This window comes from Diabrotica undecimpunctata, chromosome 3 (genome assembly GCF_040954645.1).
Source record: "Diabrotica undecimpunctata isolate CICGRU chromosome 3, icDiaUnde3, whole genome shotgun sequence".
NCBI classification, from domain to species: Eukaryota; Metazoa; Arthropoda; class Insecta; order Coleoptera; family Chrysomelidae; genus Diabrotica; species Diabrotica undecimpunctata.
Genome location: NC_092805.1, coordinates 134,725,770 through 134,745,177, shown reverse-complemented (window position 1 = coordinate 134,745,177; position 19,408 = coordinate 134,725,770). Strand labels below are relative to the sequence as shown.

Sequence of the window (19,408 nt, the reverse complement as noted above, 5' to 3'; positions counted from 1 at the left end):
ATTGGATATGGTTGAGGACGATGTGACTCAGAATTTCCCAATACACTATTGTTGGTATATTCTAGTTGTTGATCTCTTCTTTCAGTATTGGCAACCAAAGCCTGCTACATTCGGCAGGTGGGGTTGCTACAATATTTTTCCCTTTGTCATGTCTGTTTCTTTCATGATTATTAGTGCATCTTTCTATTGTACTATGTATTCATTGTCACAGGCATGTTGGCATATCTGTGATTTGTCCAAGTTCCTATTTTTGATGTATATTGCATGCTTGTTTACCCTGACACTTATTATCAGGGAACCTATTTTATAGATGCAGATCTTTCTCGTATGTTGTTAGGTTTAGTTTTGCACAGGAATGAGTTTATTGTTTTATGTTGTGATGTATTTATTTCCTATCCTTTTTAATTTTTTTTACACTCTTTATATATGGTATTGTTGTTAACGTTAAGTCTCGTTTTGGGAGTGTTTCGGATTGCTTGTGGTGTTTTGTTTTATTCTTTCTTCTGTCTTGTGAAATTTCTTGTTTAATAATGACAATATGTACTCATTTTTTGTTAAAACTTTTGTTAGAAGGTTTTTTCTTCTTGAAATGCGTTTAAATTTTAGGCAGCTGTTTTAGGTCTATCATATAATGATTTTATAATTCGTTTTTTGATGTTTACCTTGTGATTTAAGTGTTAATTGAAATATCTGTTGGGGCGGGTTGGTTTTCAGTAAACTTTGGTTACATATCCTGTATCCTGTGATCCTGTGAGCACATCCAGAAAAGAGAGTGACTTATTTTTTCTCCATGGTGAATTTTATTGCCTCTTCAGCATTTATGTGTCTGATTGACCCAAAGAAAATGTTTGACAGAGAAAGACTCAAAGATGTAATCCATCTACTGTATATTAAAGAAGTTCCCATAAATATTATAAGTTTTTATAATATTTATGGGATCGAAAACATCTACCAAAACAACAAAATGAAAGTTAGAATAGATAGACAATTTACAGAATCTATAGAAAAAGGCAGCGGAATAAGACAAGGGGATTCATTGAGCCCTATGCTCTTTAATTTGATCATGGATGGAATCATTAAAAACGTTAACAAACGCAAACAAAAGAGGATACAGAATGGGAAACAAAGAAATAAAAATACTTTGTTACGCAGACGTCGCAATATTGATAGCCTTTGAAGATAGTCTGCAAAGACTTGTTCACAAATTTAAGATAAGAGGAAGCGAATTTGATATGACAATCTCATCTCAGAAAATTAAAACAATAGTAGTCAGTAAAGAACCAACCAGATGTAAAATAGAAATTGATGGCATCAGTATTGAACAAGTAATGTAAATAAAATACCTGGGAATTACATTGTGTAGCTATGGAAACCTGGACAATGAAGTGAGATATCAAGTACAAAAAGCAAATAGTTTGGCAGGATGTCTTAATAATACTATACGGCGAAACAGGCGCATTAACACTGACATAAGTGAGGACATTAAAAGAAAATATAACGTACAGTGTATAAATAATGGACATAAAATAGAAAAAAAATGGAATAACCACATAAGGATAATGGAGGAGACCCGTGTCGTCAATAAACAAGCAGAATTGCTAATAAAACGGAAGAAGAAGAAGAAATCTTAGTAGCTCCATGATAGCTGATACATTCAGTTTGGTTTTTTCTGTCATTGTCCCTCTCTAACTTAACTCTAATTATTTTTAAACTTTTCTCCAAGGGTACATGGCAAAAAGGCTGGTGATCAAAACTGACTGGGATATTGTTGTAATGATAATCAATTTCTGGTAGTTTTTGTAAGAATACGAATCGAATTTTTCATGTTTGTTATTGTATTGTGTACTAGAGGTTGTTATTGTCTTGTTCTGCTGCAAGGAGAACCTATTGATGTGAGTGATATATTTTCTTGCTGAATTTTTGGACATGGTGTTAATGTTCTTCTTTGGTAGTCTGTCAGGTATTTTTTAAATTTGTGCAGTATTTTAGATATTGTTTTTTCCAGTGTTTTGGGTGGATAATTTGCTAGTTTCGTGTAAGGTCTATCTGTGACCAATTTTTAAATTTTCCCCTGATTAGTTTGGTCCATAACTACAGTTGCATTCCCTTGTCAGCTGGTTATATTATTATGGGCTCATCTTCTTTTAGAGCTTTGATCATCCTTTTTACTAATGTTTTAATGATTTGATATTAAATTTAATTTTAATGCTTTAATGCGTTTTAATGCTTTTTTTCAGTTCATTTTTGCATAGTACCCTATATTTTTTCCTTTCGTGTGTTGGTAGTACTCGCCAAACTTTTTTATCTGCACTAATTATGTCCAATTTTGGAACTGATGGAAATGACATAATCTCGTCAACAACTTTGGCAGTTATAAACTATTTTTAACCAAATTTTTTAATTCTCTTTTTTAAAAACGATTTCCGGAGTATAACTCGAAACTTTAAATTTTTTTAATTTTAAAAGTTTATTACAGCTGCCGCCGTTTCTCGCAACCTAGCTTCCAACGCTTGCGATCGTTCCAGTCATCTACTTGTAGACCCCTATCTTCCATTGCACCTTTTACTTCTTGTCTCCACGATCTTCTTGGTCTTCCCTTTTTCCTGCGGTTGGTGGGGATCCACTGTAACATTCTCTTTGGCCATCGTTGATCATTCATCCTTTCTACATGGCCATACCATTTCAGCCTTGTGCATTCTATAGTTTCCAGGACGTCAATGTCTATGTCCATACGCTCTCTGATATCAGTTTTCCTTACTCTATCTCTTCTAGTGAGTTGGCAACATCTTCTCCAATAATTCATTTCCATTGCTTTTATTTTGGATTCGTCATTTTTATTTATTACCCAAAGCTCTGAACCATATGTAGCAATGCTTTCTATGATACTTTTGTATATCCTAATTTTTGTGTTTTGGGTGATGTGGTTATTCCAAAGTATACTATTTAGTTGACGTATTGCTGAATTTCCTTGACCAATTCTAGTAGCTATTTCTTTTGTATTCCGACCATTGTTTGTAATGTTTACACCAATATATTTATAGCTACCAGTATTTTGAATTTGTTTGCTTCCTAATTCTAAGTGCTTTCCTTCACCTCCCACTACTACGTATTTTTTTGTTGATCGATTAATTGACAAGCCCCACTTAGTATATTCTTCATCTATTTTTCGTAACATGTAGTGGATATCATCTTGATCTTCTGCAAGTATTACTTGGTTATCAGCAAAATGCAAGCTGTACAGTGTATGGTCTCCAATTTTAACACCCATAGGTTCACATTTTCTTTTCCAAATATCCAAAACTCCCGCCAAATAAATCTTAAAGAGTGTAGGTGCAATGCAGCAGCCTTGGCGAAGTCCTTTGGTCACTTTTATCTTTTTTGTCACTTTTTGTCCAATTTTTATTACACTCGTCGTATTATCGTACAACTCCTTTACAGCATTAATGTAAATCGGTGGAATATTCTTATCTTCTAGCACCTGCCATAGCTTGGCTAATGGGACACTGTCATACGCTTTTTGGCCCTAAATTGGAAATACTTATATAACAAGTTTGTAGACTCTGTGTCCTCTCTATCTGAAATTATCTGTAATTTTGGTGAACACAAACATAGCAATTTCAATAGAATTATTCGTTGGAACAGGAGGAACCCATTTAAAAATCTCAAGACTATAGTACTCATACAGTCTAAACCACTCGATCCCTCTCTAAGTCTGTCAAATTACTTCTAAATAATGTAGAATACCCTTACATTCCTACTCTTCATTAAAAAAATAGACTTTTTTTTAATGCATCTTCATCTTATTCCTCTTTTATGCTTATAACTTCTCAGGCGTTAGGCGGAAATACTTAGGAATTATATGTAGTATTGGAAAGTTTTTTCAGATACTCTAGATAAATTATTCATTAGTAATATATTGTTATTTTAATATTTTCAGATCGTTCATTTTTGGTAGCCAACAGCAGAGAGGGACAATGTCACATAATCTATTGTTCGGACGGCTTTTGTCGCTTGACAGGGTATTCGAGGGCCGAGGTTATGCAGAGACCTGCCTCCTGCGAGTTCCTGTGCGGTCCGCTAACTTCACAGCAGGCCGTCGCGAATCTCAGGGAGGCCCTGCAAGATGGCGTCGAAAAACACGCCGAGATTTTATACTACAGAAAAGACGGTAAGTCCTACAATAATTTGAGTGTTTTAGAATATCTTGAAACTTGTATTCTTATATACTATGTAAATCCAAAGTACCTCTTTTTCACAAGCCTTACTATTAGAATTGGCAACGTTGTAATGATAGGTTAAGGTAGACCAACCTGGGGCAGGCAGATCACGGCACATCCGAGCAAATTTTAATTTGTCCGCGGCAATATCACTAATTTGAGTGATAATATACTTACTTGAATGAAATATAAAAAACTTTTTAGACAAGAAACAAATACTTTTATTTATTTTATTTGATTACGGGAGTTCTCCATTAAAAAAACAATAAGAAAAAGAAAAAAAAACATTTAATCAATCTAGTTTTACCAAGGTGTAAACATTTGAAAAATTTATTCTGGTAAACTTTGTGAAAACGTAGTTTATAATACATCGTAATTTAATTTCTGAGTTGGACCGTGCAAGATTTATCGGTTTAGTTAAAAAAGACCATTTACAGCGGTTCGTGGCGCAAAGAGTATGTGTTTCTGAGGGTGATGTCTCACGGATATGAAGTACGTTTCTGAAGACTCCTACGATACAGAATCAAGCTCGCTTTGATAAACCCCGAGTTACTAATCAGCAACAGAATAGATACATTGGAACTTCCATTCAGATAAATTCTTATATGTCTGTACGACCTCTCCAAGAAGACTTCAGGCATTATACAGGAGTCATAGTATCGTTTGCTACAATAAGAAGACATTTAGAGTCAGGTTTGAGGAGTCGTCGACCAATTAGAGTTCCTCAGCTAAGACCTAGATATGTTTTGTACCGCCTTCAGTGGGCTCAAAAACACATACAGCTTCTTAACAGTTTTAGCATTTTGTGCTTTTTTTTATCTTTTGAAATTAAAATCTGTTTAAGTAGTAATAGCTGATGAATTCGTATTTAACGAGAGCCAACAAGAGCTGCATAACTAGCACATGCCCATCCCAGATTTCTTTTCGCTGGTGGCAGTGTTATGTTATGGTCAGGTATTATGACAGATGGACGCAAGAAATTGGTAATTACGAGGACAAAAGTACATCACACAGATTCTAGAATCTCATGTTAGATTATGGCGAGGAGCTGTAGGGGAAAATTTTGTATTTATGACGCCCTAGCCTATAAGCGGTTAATGACTATCTTTAGACGGAAGGTATTCGCCGTTTGGAGTGGCCTGCGATATCTCCAGACATAAACCTCATTAAACATATATGTTATGTGCTCTTCAAAGCTGGTTATGCCCAAAGGAATTCTTCATCATGATGATAGATCGATACATAGATAGATAGAAATGATAGATCGACATTATAGCAGTACTAGAGCTAAAAATCCAGGCTTGTGTCGATGCCAGTAGTGGAAATATGAGATATTAAAATTGTTAAATACATTTTAATTAGAAATAAGTTTTTTAATTATTAAACAACCCAGTATCTCTTTTAAAACAAAAAATATCTGTCAACGTTATTATATTTTTTTATAAATGATAGTTTTTTTATAACAGTAGTTTCTGAAAATAGCTAATAATAGCGAAACTTTTAATTGTTAATTGTATGTGTATAAAGGTTCACACACTTTTTGTAGGAGATAAAAAACAGCCAGAAAACTACAGAGGTGTAAAAGGAAAAGTAGTTTCCTTTTTATTCTGATTTACTCTGTACGAGTACTAGAAACCAATTCGCTAAGGATTTTTGCTTAGTTGAGGAGATATGTTGTGGAATGCAAATTTTAGATTCCCCATGTCTCTAATACCATCTTTATCAACGTCTGTTTTGCCTTGCAATTCTTAGAAGGCACAGATTAAAGCAAAAATCTGAATTTGGTTTCGAAAATTAGTTTACGGATTTTGCAAAAAAGTTTGTTTGAAAATTTCAGAAGTCTTTAACTTATGATCCTTTGTAATGTAAACCAAAGGAAAGTTTTCATTAATGGACATCGAAAAGACGGTATCTTTAATAAAATATTACTGACATATAGCTGCTTTATTATTTTGTATCCAGTAGTATGTTGAAATATCGGCTCTTAACGTTGTTTTCCCACTCATAGAGCAGTTTCCCAAATAGATAAAAAGATTTTAACCAGAATAAATGTATCACAGACAAAAATAATAAAGTATTAGTTCACGAAAATTTCAAAAAGTGATGAGAAAAATTCTTTCGCAGTTTACTAAACAAATTGGGTAACATATTTGTGGTTTGGCATTTGTCCCATTATAAAAGTGGGACACATGCCAGATGAATGTAGGAACAATATGTTATTATCTATTTGCAAAAACAAAGGAGTTAGTCAATAAAACAAAACTACTGGGCCATAAAACTATTTAGTCACACCATGAAAAAATGAGGGGGATTAAGATCGACAACAGATGCAATTTACGAGACTTGTCCACGTAAAAACCATCTTTGGTCCAGTAGAAATTTATTGGAAAATATATCTACAAATAATTACCACTAAGATTAAGGCACATATCTCATTGTTACATCAACCGATGTATATCATACTTAAATAATACTTGTGGCTGTTGCTCCAAGAATTATTTTACAGCATTTTGTACTTCATCGTTCTAATCGCAAGGCGATAAATTGGAACTTTAGGTAGATACTTTTATATTCTTCATTTCTTTCGTTTTATCTTTTCTTTTACTACTTTGGCAATATGAGGCCGAGCATTGTTGAGCAGAAGAATGATATTACGTGAGTTTTTCCATGAACGTTTTCTTCATATTGTTTCGTAGAGGTTTCAAAATTTTATTATACAGTTTTGTGTTGATATACACTTTAAATTCTGTAAACTTTTGTAAAAGTTTTTGGATGCCTTAGCCTAGGTATTCTTTCTTCAAAATCTTATCCAAAAATATTAATAATAATTGGATCCATATCAAAAAATTTTATTTTATATATGAAAACAAACAAAACCACAGTTCAAAGATCGAATGGCATAAAGTAGGGTTAAAATATCACAGATTTGACAACCCGTGGCAGACCAATAGAAATGCAGTATAAATCTATACTCAGTATATCTGCTCAACTTTGGAGGGATAAAGTTATTTTACAGATATACGCCGATTATCTTATTCCCTGTTTATTCTTTGTTTGTAGAACACTATTAATGACGTTATTCTAAGTACAACTTTATTCTCAGCATATACTAGTATTGTAGAACCGGTCCTACAGTCTGTCCCAAACCCTTCTTTCAGTGCGTCACTAATTTTGACGTCATATAGGATTTTAAGAATGTCGAGAATTATTGCATGACATTTTAGTTAAATCTGACAGTTACAGGATCGTAATCTTTCTTTTTCTAATTGAAAATAATTTAATAATTTTAATATTAGTCTTTGTTCTTTCTCGATATATCTCGGCATATTTAAAATATTTTTATGACAAGAAATACAAAATTTAATTTTTACTGTAAATCTGATAATATTAACTTGGAATGACAATTATCATTTTATCAGTTGACATTGTGAAAGTACTGTCACGATCGAGACAATCTGCGTCAAATTATATTTATGCGCATAATTGATTGGATATCTATTTAGCGTATTCTAAACTCCAACCAATTATACATCCATAAAAAGAATTAGCTTTAATATGCTAATACCCGTGAACGATAAATAATTTTCTAAGTTCTATGTACAATAATCACAGACTCCCTTTTTTTCTGTCACTTCTAGCTCAATGTGTTAAGGCCGGTTTTCACGCTACGTCTCATTGTACGTTTTGTTGGATAGGACAAATCCTATACAATAAAACGTGGCATGTAAACAGCAAAACGTACGTCTTGTCGAATCGAAATTAAATCCAAGGTCAGATCGTAAAAATGATGGGAGAAGCATAGTTTTGCGAGAACTGATAGGATAAAAAGTTACGTGAAAATACATGTTCAGACAAGTCGTCCGATCTTGACTTATTTGACGACTAGTTCCACTGCAGTTTGTTTCATTTTTCCCAAAAAAGCCTAATAATGTCAGATTTGCGGCAATGAACCCACGATTTTCTCGGGAAATTTATTGAATTGTATAAAAGTTTTTAAGTAGTTATGTTTTAAAACCAAGTAGATTGCATTACAGGTTTCAGGAATTATTTGGCTTAACGCTGGTTTGGATATTATGATTGTGAACTCCAAGTCCTTGACGCTGCGTCCTGTTGTAAGAGTTGCTGTGAGTCTTTCATGAAGTGTAATGGCTTTTCTCATGAGGTGTCTTATTTTAATATGTATGGTGTCACCAACTCTAGCAATTGACAATAGGCTGAGGTGTCCATTCGCAAATAATTGCGCCAGTCATCTGGTTTGCCTCTTTTAGTAACGAGACGTGGGAATACTGGCTTCTTTTTAGAAGCCCACTCTCTTGACCATCTTGTCTTTTTCCTCTTCATCCCCTTTTTCCTCAGTCGTAGTATCCTTATAGTTGAAAAAATAAAAGAAAGCAGCCGTGTTTCCCCCATAATAAAAAAAAACACTAAACAAACTTCATACAACTCAAGACTCTGAATTAGAAATGAGGTAGAAAACGGAAGGAAAAACGTAGTGTGTATACACTGGACAAAACGTACATTTTGTCGTATGTTTTATATGACCCACAAAACGTACAATAAGACGTAGTGTGAAAACGGGCCTTTAGGACCTATGTAGGAGTGCATAATAATTTACATGTGAAAGTAGGTCCTTATTTATTCTTATTACCCTTTGATTAGATAATACGAAAACTACAAGGTAACATTCCCTGGTGTTTAACGTTTGCTGATAAAATAGTAATTTAAAAAAATATCGACCTTCTTAAGACAAAAAATGGTTCTGAAATGTTAATTTATATAAGGAGTTACTACAAAGATGACAACTTTGAATGGTAAAAAGATTATGAAAAGTAATCGTAATGTAAATACCTAGAATAGGTATTCCAAACTAATCGGGGAATAAATAAAGACGGATGAAGTATAATTAGGGGGGATGGATGAAATGAAGAAAAGAGACTAGTTGTGAGAGAAAAATATATCCAATATATCTAAATTTTTTTAATAAAACTGCCATAAGACCTGTTATTAAATACGAAACTGAATGTTGGGCAGTTAAAAAGAAAGAAGAAAAACGTAGTGACAAAATAGGATATAATTAAGAATGGATATATTAGAGAAAGTCTAGGAATGGCCCCAATTGATTTAAAAATTAGAGAGCATAAACTAGGATAGTTACGACATGTCTGACGTCGCAATGCTAATTACCCAAGAGAGTTGCAAGATCCTGGAAGCAGTAGGAGGACCTCCTGAAATAGCAAACAATACCTGGTGGATGATTTTAGAATCTAAAGATATTTACGTAAAATAAGGAGTATTATATAATTTTATATTAAACGATCAAGATACAAAAGAGGAAGAAATATATCTTTTATTTAAGCATTTACTTATATTTATTTTTAAAAAATAAAGCTGTAATTAAAAAAATAGAGAAATGTCTTGGCATATTCAATAATGGCAGCAGAACTGATGAGATATGAAAATAAATTATCAAGACTATCAATTTCCCATGACAAATAACCTAGTAAATTTGAAAATTGCGTACTATTCAGTGATTACTAGCAGTAAATCTTAAGCACAAAATAAATATTGCATAACCAAGAAATTATTTTGTTTACGATCTCCGGACCATAAAGTTATTAAATTTAATACACTTGAAACCAACTTATGAGTTTTTATGTTGCATTTATGTGAAAACTTGCGAAGTAATTCTAATTAACTATTGTTTTAATTAAACAAACCTCGAAGTGGGTAATAAACTTTAGAATTCTTATAATATAATAATGTTTTTGTTTATAATTTTGTTAAATGTAAACAAATTATTACATGAGAAAATATTTTCGTTACTTTTTACCAATTTTGTATATCAAAAGTTCCCAGTTTTTGACTGATTTTATTGCTTTCATAAGAAACTATTTAACAGTCAATATCGGCGGCATCTAATATTAGACATATTATGCATCCTTTTATCTGTTATATATCCAAAGCCAGACGCATTCATTGCGAACCGATGTGGTTTTTTGGTCTACCTACTTTTCTCATCGGCGATGTTTCTGTTTTTTGCTTATATGACCTATTGTCTCCAATCTGGAATAATATTATTATATATTTAATTATTTTTTTACTAGTGTGGTTGGAGATTTGACACTTCAATTTTGTTATTTAAGCTGGTAAACATAAGAATTTTTATCTTAAGGTGCCTTCTCCATTATTAAAGATTGGTGATAATCTCAGCAAAGTGTTATCTGACTTGTGCTTTTCTAAATATTGAATGGGCGGGCGTCCATACTTATGCAATCTCTTACATTTTTTAACAACAAGCATTTTCTTCTCTCTGGCTCCTTTCATTATAAGTAGCAGTATGTTGGATGTTTTACAATGTTTAAGTGCCTGTAAGTTCCTATTTTTCGTACTATCTCACTATTGCCCAGATGCCCCTCCCAAAAGATCTTTAGCCTCCTTTAATATTTGAAATGTGGAAAACCCCACATTTCAAAGTCTTTTATTCGCTTCATACTGTCTCCAATAGTCCACGTCCGTGATTGAAAATTATGTAATATGTGTAAAGTTTATAAGAGGCTTTATCATTATCTAAAATGTGGATTTGTTTTATTTTATAAGAGCTTGTATTTTAACCTCGTTGTCAAGATCGTTGTTATTCAATAACCAAGGTCCTATTAGTATATGTTTATACGTGCTATGATCTAGTATATATATATATATATATAATATATATATATATATATATATATTTATATATATATATATATATATATATATATCTATATATATATATATATATATATATATATAAATATATATATATATATATATATATATATATATATATATATATGTATATATATATATATAAATATAGATATAGATTAAAAATTATTAATCTGTCAGTGTAAATATAGTGGTAATTTAAATACAGATAAATAAAATGAGTTCATCGAATAGTGAAGATGAATTTAGTAGCACACCACCCAATATTATGCAGTTAGCTGCGATCACTACCAGGAACCTATTACCAGAAAAATCTAGAGGAAGATATGAAAAGGTATATCAGCAATTTATGGATTGGCGTACAACAAATAATGTAAATTCATTTTCTGTAAACGTACTCTTGGCTTATTTTGGAGAAATCGCTAAAAAATTTAAACCATCCTCATTATGGGCAATATATTCTATGCTAAGAAGTGTTATAACTAGACTTCGGCAAATATGCAAATAAAAATGTAGAAAATATGCGCATAAATATGCACGTGTTTACCCGAAAATATGCAAATATTTTACAAAATATGCATACAAATAAATAAAAAAATCGTAAAATAGTAACAATTTTATTTAAAAAAAAGTGTACATAACTAAATATTTCCTACCATTCATTAAGATTTACATTTATTTTAATTAACTACATCATTTTTAAGTATGAATAAACTTATTTAGAATTATGGTAACAATAAATGACCAAGTGGTGTTCAAAATTTTCTAACAAAAACTTGTGGCTTCTGTCTGAGTACATATATTTATATATGGAAAAACTTCGTTCAACATCAACTGATGTAACGGGAGCATTTTTCAAACTAAGCAAAACATTTGGTTCTAAATTAATTGTTTCCGAAATATTTCCAGCTAGAACACCGACTACTTCAGAAAGAATATGGTAACCTTTATTTTTTTCCATAGTAGCTTCAAATTTTTTTAAAATATCTTTTCCAATATTACCTCTAACGTTCCGACAACATGACGCAAATTCTTTTATTAATGCTGTACTTTCGAACAATGACAGTTTTGGTGATTCTAACTGAGTAATTGTTTTTTGAACAAAACTAAAATTTGATTGTATAAATGAAAGTTCTTGTTGAAGCAAGTTACTTTGAAAAGTTTGTTTAGAATCCAAAAGAGATTGGGAACTTTCATCTGTTAACGTATCAATTATGTTCTTTATTTTAACAAAATGATCTGCATAAAAATTAGCTGCTTCTAACCATGTTCCCCATCGCGTTAAAATAGGTTGTGGTGGAAGAGGAATGTTAGGTAGCATTTCTTTATAAAGTTGAATTCTTATAGGAGATTTAAGAAATACTTTTTTGACACTGCATATCATGGTATTTACAAGAGGAAACTTTTTTCGTATTTCCTCTGCAACTCTGTTTAATCCATGCGCTACACAAGTAACATGTATTAAATCTGGGAAAAATATTTTTAAATTTTGTCCTGCTTTCACCATATAAGGAGCAGCATTCGATAAAATAAGCAGTAATTTATTAGAAGGAATAGTTGTCGGAAGAAAAAAAGTTGCTAATGTTTCTTGTATAAAACGCGAAATTGTTAAAGCATTTGTTTTCTCAAGTTGCTGGCATGAAATAAGATGAGATTTTGGTAAGGTATCTTCTTTAAGAACACCAATCAATAAATGAGCAATATACTTTCCTGAGGAATCAGTGGTTTTGTCTACAGATATGTAAAAATAATTATCTGCAATTTCTTCCTTAATATTAATTAACACCGACGAGTATAGCCCGTTCACATTATTTCTTCTTAGAGACCGATCACTTGGAACATTAAGTTTGCAATATTTTTTTAGAAACGAACTAAAATTTACATTTGCTAATTTTGAAAGCGGTATGTTTGCACACACTAATGCGCGACACAAGTCTTCATTAAAAGTTTCTTGCTCATCTAATTTTTTTGAAGTAGATTGGAAACATTTAGCCATTGAAGTTTGATGTTTTCCTCCTATTTTTCCTTTTTTTGCAATGTGTGAAGCAGTTCTCACATGTTGGTCTATCTGAAATTTCTTCTCACATGCTATCTATAAATAAAAATAAAAACCTTTATTTTAACCCAACCTTTAAAATATAAAAATATACAAGGTGTTTTTGGTTAATCAAATAACTGGTTTGGAAAAAAAAACACTCGCTAAGTGTTTTAAATGCAGTATTAATCCACAAATTAGTTTTTGTTACTAACCATTAGTACATCATATAACTTATTTTAAAATTCAACAAAAGTTTTTTTTTTGTTAATTCAATTACAATAAAAATAATTGTGTTTTAGAATAGCTGACTTCATAAAAAAAAGTAAAGGTGAAAAATTTTTCTAAATACACACCATTGTATTGTACCATGGACAATTTTTTCTCACTAAAGGAAGCTATTTTTCATTTAAAAACAACCTACGAGTACTAAATTTCAAGTAAATACGTTTATTGGTTTTAAAGTTATTGTTGTTATTAACTAAAAGAATTTAATTTTAACACCCTGTATCTCGAAAAGTAAATAAGTTTGACCCCTCATTAACTATATCGTTTTGTTCAATTTTTCGAGAAGTATCTACAGTCAAACGTTGTAAGTGTCATTTGGAAACACCCTGTATGTATGAAATATTAGATATTTAATAGATAATATTAGATACTTACAATTTTGCCACAGACTGAACAGTAGATTTTTCCCATATCCATAGACAGCTCTTTATAAGGTTTAATCCAAGTTGAAGCACTGGTTGTTTTAGGCATTATAAAATCACAATCTTCCTTTTTGTTACGCACAACGAGTGCTTACGCTTTGAATATCAAAACAAACATGATTTACAAATCTGAGCATCAAATTAGAAATGTTTAGGTACCTAATTCAATAAACTGGGAGATTTTGGAAAATGCCTAAATTAGGAACAAAACTATTAGCCGTTTACCTGCTGTTAAGATACAATAAATTGTAGATAGATTTGGGGATTAGATCATAAAATGCAAATGAGCGAACCCTTAGCGATTATCCAATAACTGAATGCCTCAGTGACCGAGACTTTCTAAGAATGTTGAGGGCTACTTAAATTGATCTTCTTTGAAATTGTAAATGTTTTGTACCTGTAGAGATTACGTACTTAGATCATTTCTTGATTAAAATGACTACAAAATTTTATACAAGAATTGAAATAAATTGGTATGTTTAAAAATTTTCAAATACAGTATAAAAATCTGAACTTTTATGCACTTTATGCAAACTTTTATACAAATATGCCAAAATATGAAATATTTGCATAAAATATGCACAATATGCAATATGCATATTTGCCGAAGTCTAGTTATAACTTTGAAAAATATTGAAATATGTTAATATTGAAAATTACCCGAAATTGCGAACTTATCCAAAAAGGCAATAAGAAGGTTTTAAGAACAAAAAATCTAAAATTTTACACTCTGTTGAAATAAAACTTTTTTTAAATGGAGCTCCTGATGTACAGTACTTGTTAATAAAGGTATGTTATTTAAAAGTATAACATAAATGTGCCTACTTATAATACTTTTATTTTAAGGTTATTGCAATTATTGGAATATGTGGAGCTTGTAGGAAACAAGAGTTAAAAAATCTTAAAATTTGTGACATTGATGATTTAAGTACCATGTTATCGGTTAAAATTTCTGATACGAAAACCAAAATATGTAGATCTTTCGTTATTTCCGGAAATTTCTATAAAATCTGCAAACAATATATAGAAATTCGACTACAGATTGGCGATCCGCAAATAAATCAATTTTTTTTTAATTATCAAAGAGGTAAATGTACGAAACAGGTGGTAGGATTAAACAAAATAGGCGGTGTTCCTAAAAAAATAGCCGAATATTTAAAGTTACCAGATCCCAAAATGTACACAGGTCACTGTTTAAGACGAACTTCTGCCACTATTTTGGTAGATGCCGGTGGTGATTTAATGGCTCTTAAACGACATGGCGGATGGAAATCTTCAACAACGACCGAAGGATATGTCGATTAGTCAATAAATAATAAAACGTGAACAACCAATAGAAATATAAATTCAATTGAAAGTAATTTACAGACCTTTACATACACTGAAAATACCAATGTTCAAAAATAACACATCGTACAGTTTACGTCATCTCACCATTCACCACGTATTATTGAACAACCGCCAAACTCGGATAAGGGTATAGTTATAAATAATTGCCAAAATTTTACAATTAATTATTATAAATAAATGTTTAATTTAAATTCTTCCCGAATTTTGTTAAATAAATAAAAGTTATTGGTTATACTGAAATAATTGGCTATACTATGAAAATAATCGTAGAAAAAGTATAGTACACAACTTGAGTTGTAAGCTTATTACATGCTTGTAAAATTAATGCGCTCGCCACTACGCGGCTCGCGCGCAACTTTTTTACTCGCATGTAATAAGCTTCTTACAACTCTCGTTATGTAATATACTATTATTGTAGTCTGTTATTGTGTTTTGGGTTATCCCAAAATCAAAAATATAATCTATAAATTGTTGTTTACTGTGGGTGAGAGACATGAATCCGGTATTAGAAGATTTATTAAAATCGAAGAGTATGTTTAATGTTCATAAACTTCTATCTATATAAGGATTTTTACAGCTGTCGCCGCCTTCCTTCTTTTAGCCAACGTCTCCAGTTCTTTCTGTTCTGCCATTCTCCATCTCTAAGGTCTCGTCTTTCCATGGCCTCGTCCACTTCATCCCTCCATGATCTTTGGGGTCTACCTCTTTTCCTCCTTCCTATTGGGCTCCAATCCGAAATCTTTGCTATCCACCTTGTATGATCTGTTCTTCTCACATGTCCATACCAAATTAAGCGTTTTTCTTCGATGTAGCTGAGTATGTCTTGTTCTACTGCCATTTTTCGTTTTATCTCCTCATTTCTGATGCGATCCATTTTTGTCACTCTGCAGCTTCTTCTTATGAACTCCATTTCAGTTGCTGTGATTTTGGATCTGTTTCGTTTATTTATTACCCAATTCTCTACTCCATACGTCATTATACTGCGTACCAAGGTGTTATTAATTCTCTTCTTTGTATTTCTGGTAATCTGTCCATCCCGCAGTACCCCGTTCATTTGTTTAATACATGTTCTTGTCTGTGCTAATCTGCTGGTTATTTCTTGCTCGGTGGTTCCATTTTTTGAGAGTATGAATTCTAAATATTTGAATTTGTCAGTGCCATTAATTTCCCTATTATCGTCCATTTCCAAGTTTCTCATTGGTTCTTGCTCTGTTGTTAAATATTCGGTCTTTTCTAGATTTATTTCCAGTCCATTTTTTGTGTATTCCTTTTCTTATTTTCGGAGCATATAGCACAGATCTTCTTCATCTTGAGCAGTTACCACTTGGTCATCTGCAAAGCTTAATGTGTACAAGAAGTTGTCCCGGATTGGTATTCCATCCCTTCACATTTCCTTTTCCATGGTTTTATTATTAGTTCGAGGAATATCTTGAACAGTGTCGGAGATGTAGAGCATCCCTGCGATAAGCCTTTTGTGGTCTTAAATTCGTTGGAGTATTTATTGCCGGTTTTAACTCTTACCTTGTTGTTGTTGTAAAGGTTTTTTACGGCTTTTATTAACCTCTGAGTTATTCCGATTTCCTTCATAATTTTATTCATAAACTTATTGGGAGAATATAATATTTGAGGCAGAATTACCTATTTTAATTTTTGTAATAATAGAGGCTTTTTAAAGAGGTTTAGATTAAGTAAACCGATAGTGATTTATATTCTGAGAATATATTGTAAATAAAAGAATATAAAAGTAGGTATTTTACCTCTTTTCCTTCACTTAGTTTAAGCATTCAATGTTTTAGTAATCTTGAAAAAAATTTTCAATTAAAAAAAATTAAATGGAGATAACAGAAATGAGTTGTTACTTGGAGATTCTCATTGTACACGGAAGCCATTTTTAAGGAGTAAACTTAATAATCTATAAAGAAAATGTCTATAATAAATTCCATATTAAAACCAGATACGTAACAGGACCTTTTATGCATCGAAGAAAACGTTTAGCTACTATTTTATCCAATTGAAGTGGATGTAAAGTTGAAAAGATTCAATTGTTCTAATCTACAGCAACATTCTATAACCTATCGAGAGATCCAAATGAAGACTTGAATGAATTTTGAAGACGAATTCCTAAACGATGACATTTTTTATTCGTTAATAAATTTTTCTGTAAATAATTGAATTTATTCCTGCCACCACCACAAATTGTACAATTAAAAGAGATATTAAAACGTTAGTGTGATTTTCTACTATTTTTTTTTAAATATTACTAAATACTACTAAGTAGTAATACTACTAAAGAACAAAAAAAATCCCAACGAACCTATCCAGGAACAACCTGTTAACTACAAACAAAAGCTTTAGACAGTTTTTTGTCTCTCCCGGAATTATTAAATTATCCATTCCACTGTTTTTTTTTTCATTAACACCATAGATCCCTTTGTCTCCAGCAAAACTGACTGGTTTATTTCCCTAGAGCTTTTTGTCAATTCACCTTTGGCATGTTCAAAACATGATGACATGTTTGCAGTTAGTTAATTGGTGGTAATAGAGGACACTTGACTGTCCTTTTGTTTTATTGACTTTGCCGATAATTGCGAGAGGTCGGTGCGTTTGGGAATTTGCTGAAAACTGAAATTAGGTTTTTGCTGAATTGAAAACGATTAAATGGATGAAAGCGCCCTAGTTGCGACCTTGATTGATTAGAAAATGTTACTTATTGCGAGCTTTAGAAACAAATAAATATAATAAAGTAATGATATAATTTTTATGTAAAATTTTCTAAGTAAATCTAAAAGAAAAGTAATTTAAAAGAATTATAAAGATTACTTTGTAGTTATTTTAGAAGCTAATTACTTGAATTTGAAAAAAAAATGGTGGATTATAAAATATGGTTCAGTGGAATATTAAGTAATGCTAGTATATGGAAAATGAGTCTATACTCACAATCTTAAATAGTTTTAATTTAATTAAGTTGATGAATTTTGGGCTACCGGTTTCAAAGCTTACAATATTTGCACCATCATCAGGGCCCAGCACGTTTTTTAGTCTGCATGTCTATAACATATTATACATGATTACTGGTTAGCCTATACTTCGGGGCCCTGCCATCACCACTCCCTTGAGAGAAGACAATTCCTCAGCCATAATACCTTTTGGCGGGAATACTGATAACATAACCTCACTAATATGACACTACAAAGGCTGTTACAATATTAATATATTGTGTTTGTGCCGTCCAAAAATTTTTAATTTAATTAAATTAATTTATACATCTTGACACAACAGTTGGAGACAAAACATATGTAAATAAAAAATAATAATGACATCTTGATATTCAGTGTGATTTGAAGATTATCTTGAAATTCAGAAGTGCGAATGTATGTATTGCTTAAGGGGAAGGTGATTCTCAGAACTACCTTAGTTTATAGAGCTTTCCTATAGCTGACATGTAAGTCATATTTGTGATGGCCAATGGCACTAACGTCCCAATACTATACTTGTTTGTCAATCTCATTTTCAATTAATGTTATAACTGCTCACTTAATTTGTTATTATTTAGTGTAATTTACTGTGTTTCAGTTGTTTATTGCTTGTTTTAGCTTTTAGTTTTTAATGCTATGCTCAATGTGTTGTTTGATTTTAATGAAATAGTGCACCATAAATTTTTGCCACCAGGTCAAATGGTCAATAAACACTACCTAACCTAAGTTTAACACCGTTTTCTTAAAGCAATCCAAAAAAAATACCGCATTTGTGGAAAAAGAACTCATGGCTTTTGCATCACGATACTGCACCAGCTCACACTTCATTGCTTCTTCGTGAATTTTTGGCCAAAAGCAATACTGTAATGATGACCCAGCCTCCATATTCGCCAGACATGGCTCCGTGTGACTTTTTCCTACACTGGAGTGCAAAATTAAACGGACACCCAAATTTTTCCTAAAAACTGCCGTTTAACCCTTTCGAGACGGTTTTTTTTAACGAGTTTTAAAAACATACTTTTGTGGTTTTTTATTTTTATATACACAAATAAACCCCTTTTTTACAAAAAATGTTAATGAAAACGTTAGGGTGTTCGTGGAGGTAGTGGTACACATATGTACCATTAGTCTTGTGTATTGGTACATATGTGTACCAACAGTCCCACATAAAAATATTATTATATACCACATAATATATTTGTATTACTTTATTACTCAAAAATACAAAACAATTACTCAAAAATACAAAATATTATTTACGGTGATATACTGCGAAACAGTTTTTACATAAAGGAATGTCACACTCTTCGCAAAGGGTTTTTGTACGTGTTTGAGTTTTATTATCAGTGCACATTTTACATCGTCTTCTTGTGCTTGCTTCAATTGGAAGATGTAATGATACACTCTCGAAACGTT

General features: G+C 31.7%; 1 protein-coding gene across 6 annotated transcripts in view; it reads left to right on the top strand.

Annotated features, from left to right (window-relative positions):
- LOC140437434 (voltage-gated inwardly rectifying potassium channel KCNH6-like) overlaps nucleotides 1-19,408 on the top strand; it is a 713,853-nt gene that overhangs the window by 100,354 nt on the left and 594,091 nt on the right. For all 6 annotated transcript variants that reach the window (XM_072526970.1, XM_072526969.1, XM_072526966.1 and 3 more), the window contains one exon: nucleotides 3,938-4,168. In XM_072526970.1, the coding sequence (XP_072383071.1) occupies nucleotides 3,938-4,168 (231 nt within the window). The remainder of the gene's footprint in view (nucleotides 1-3,937; nucleotides 4,169-19,408) is intronic.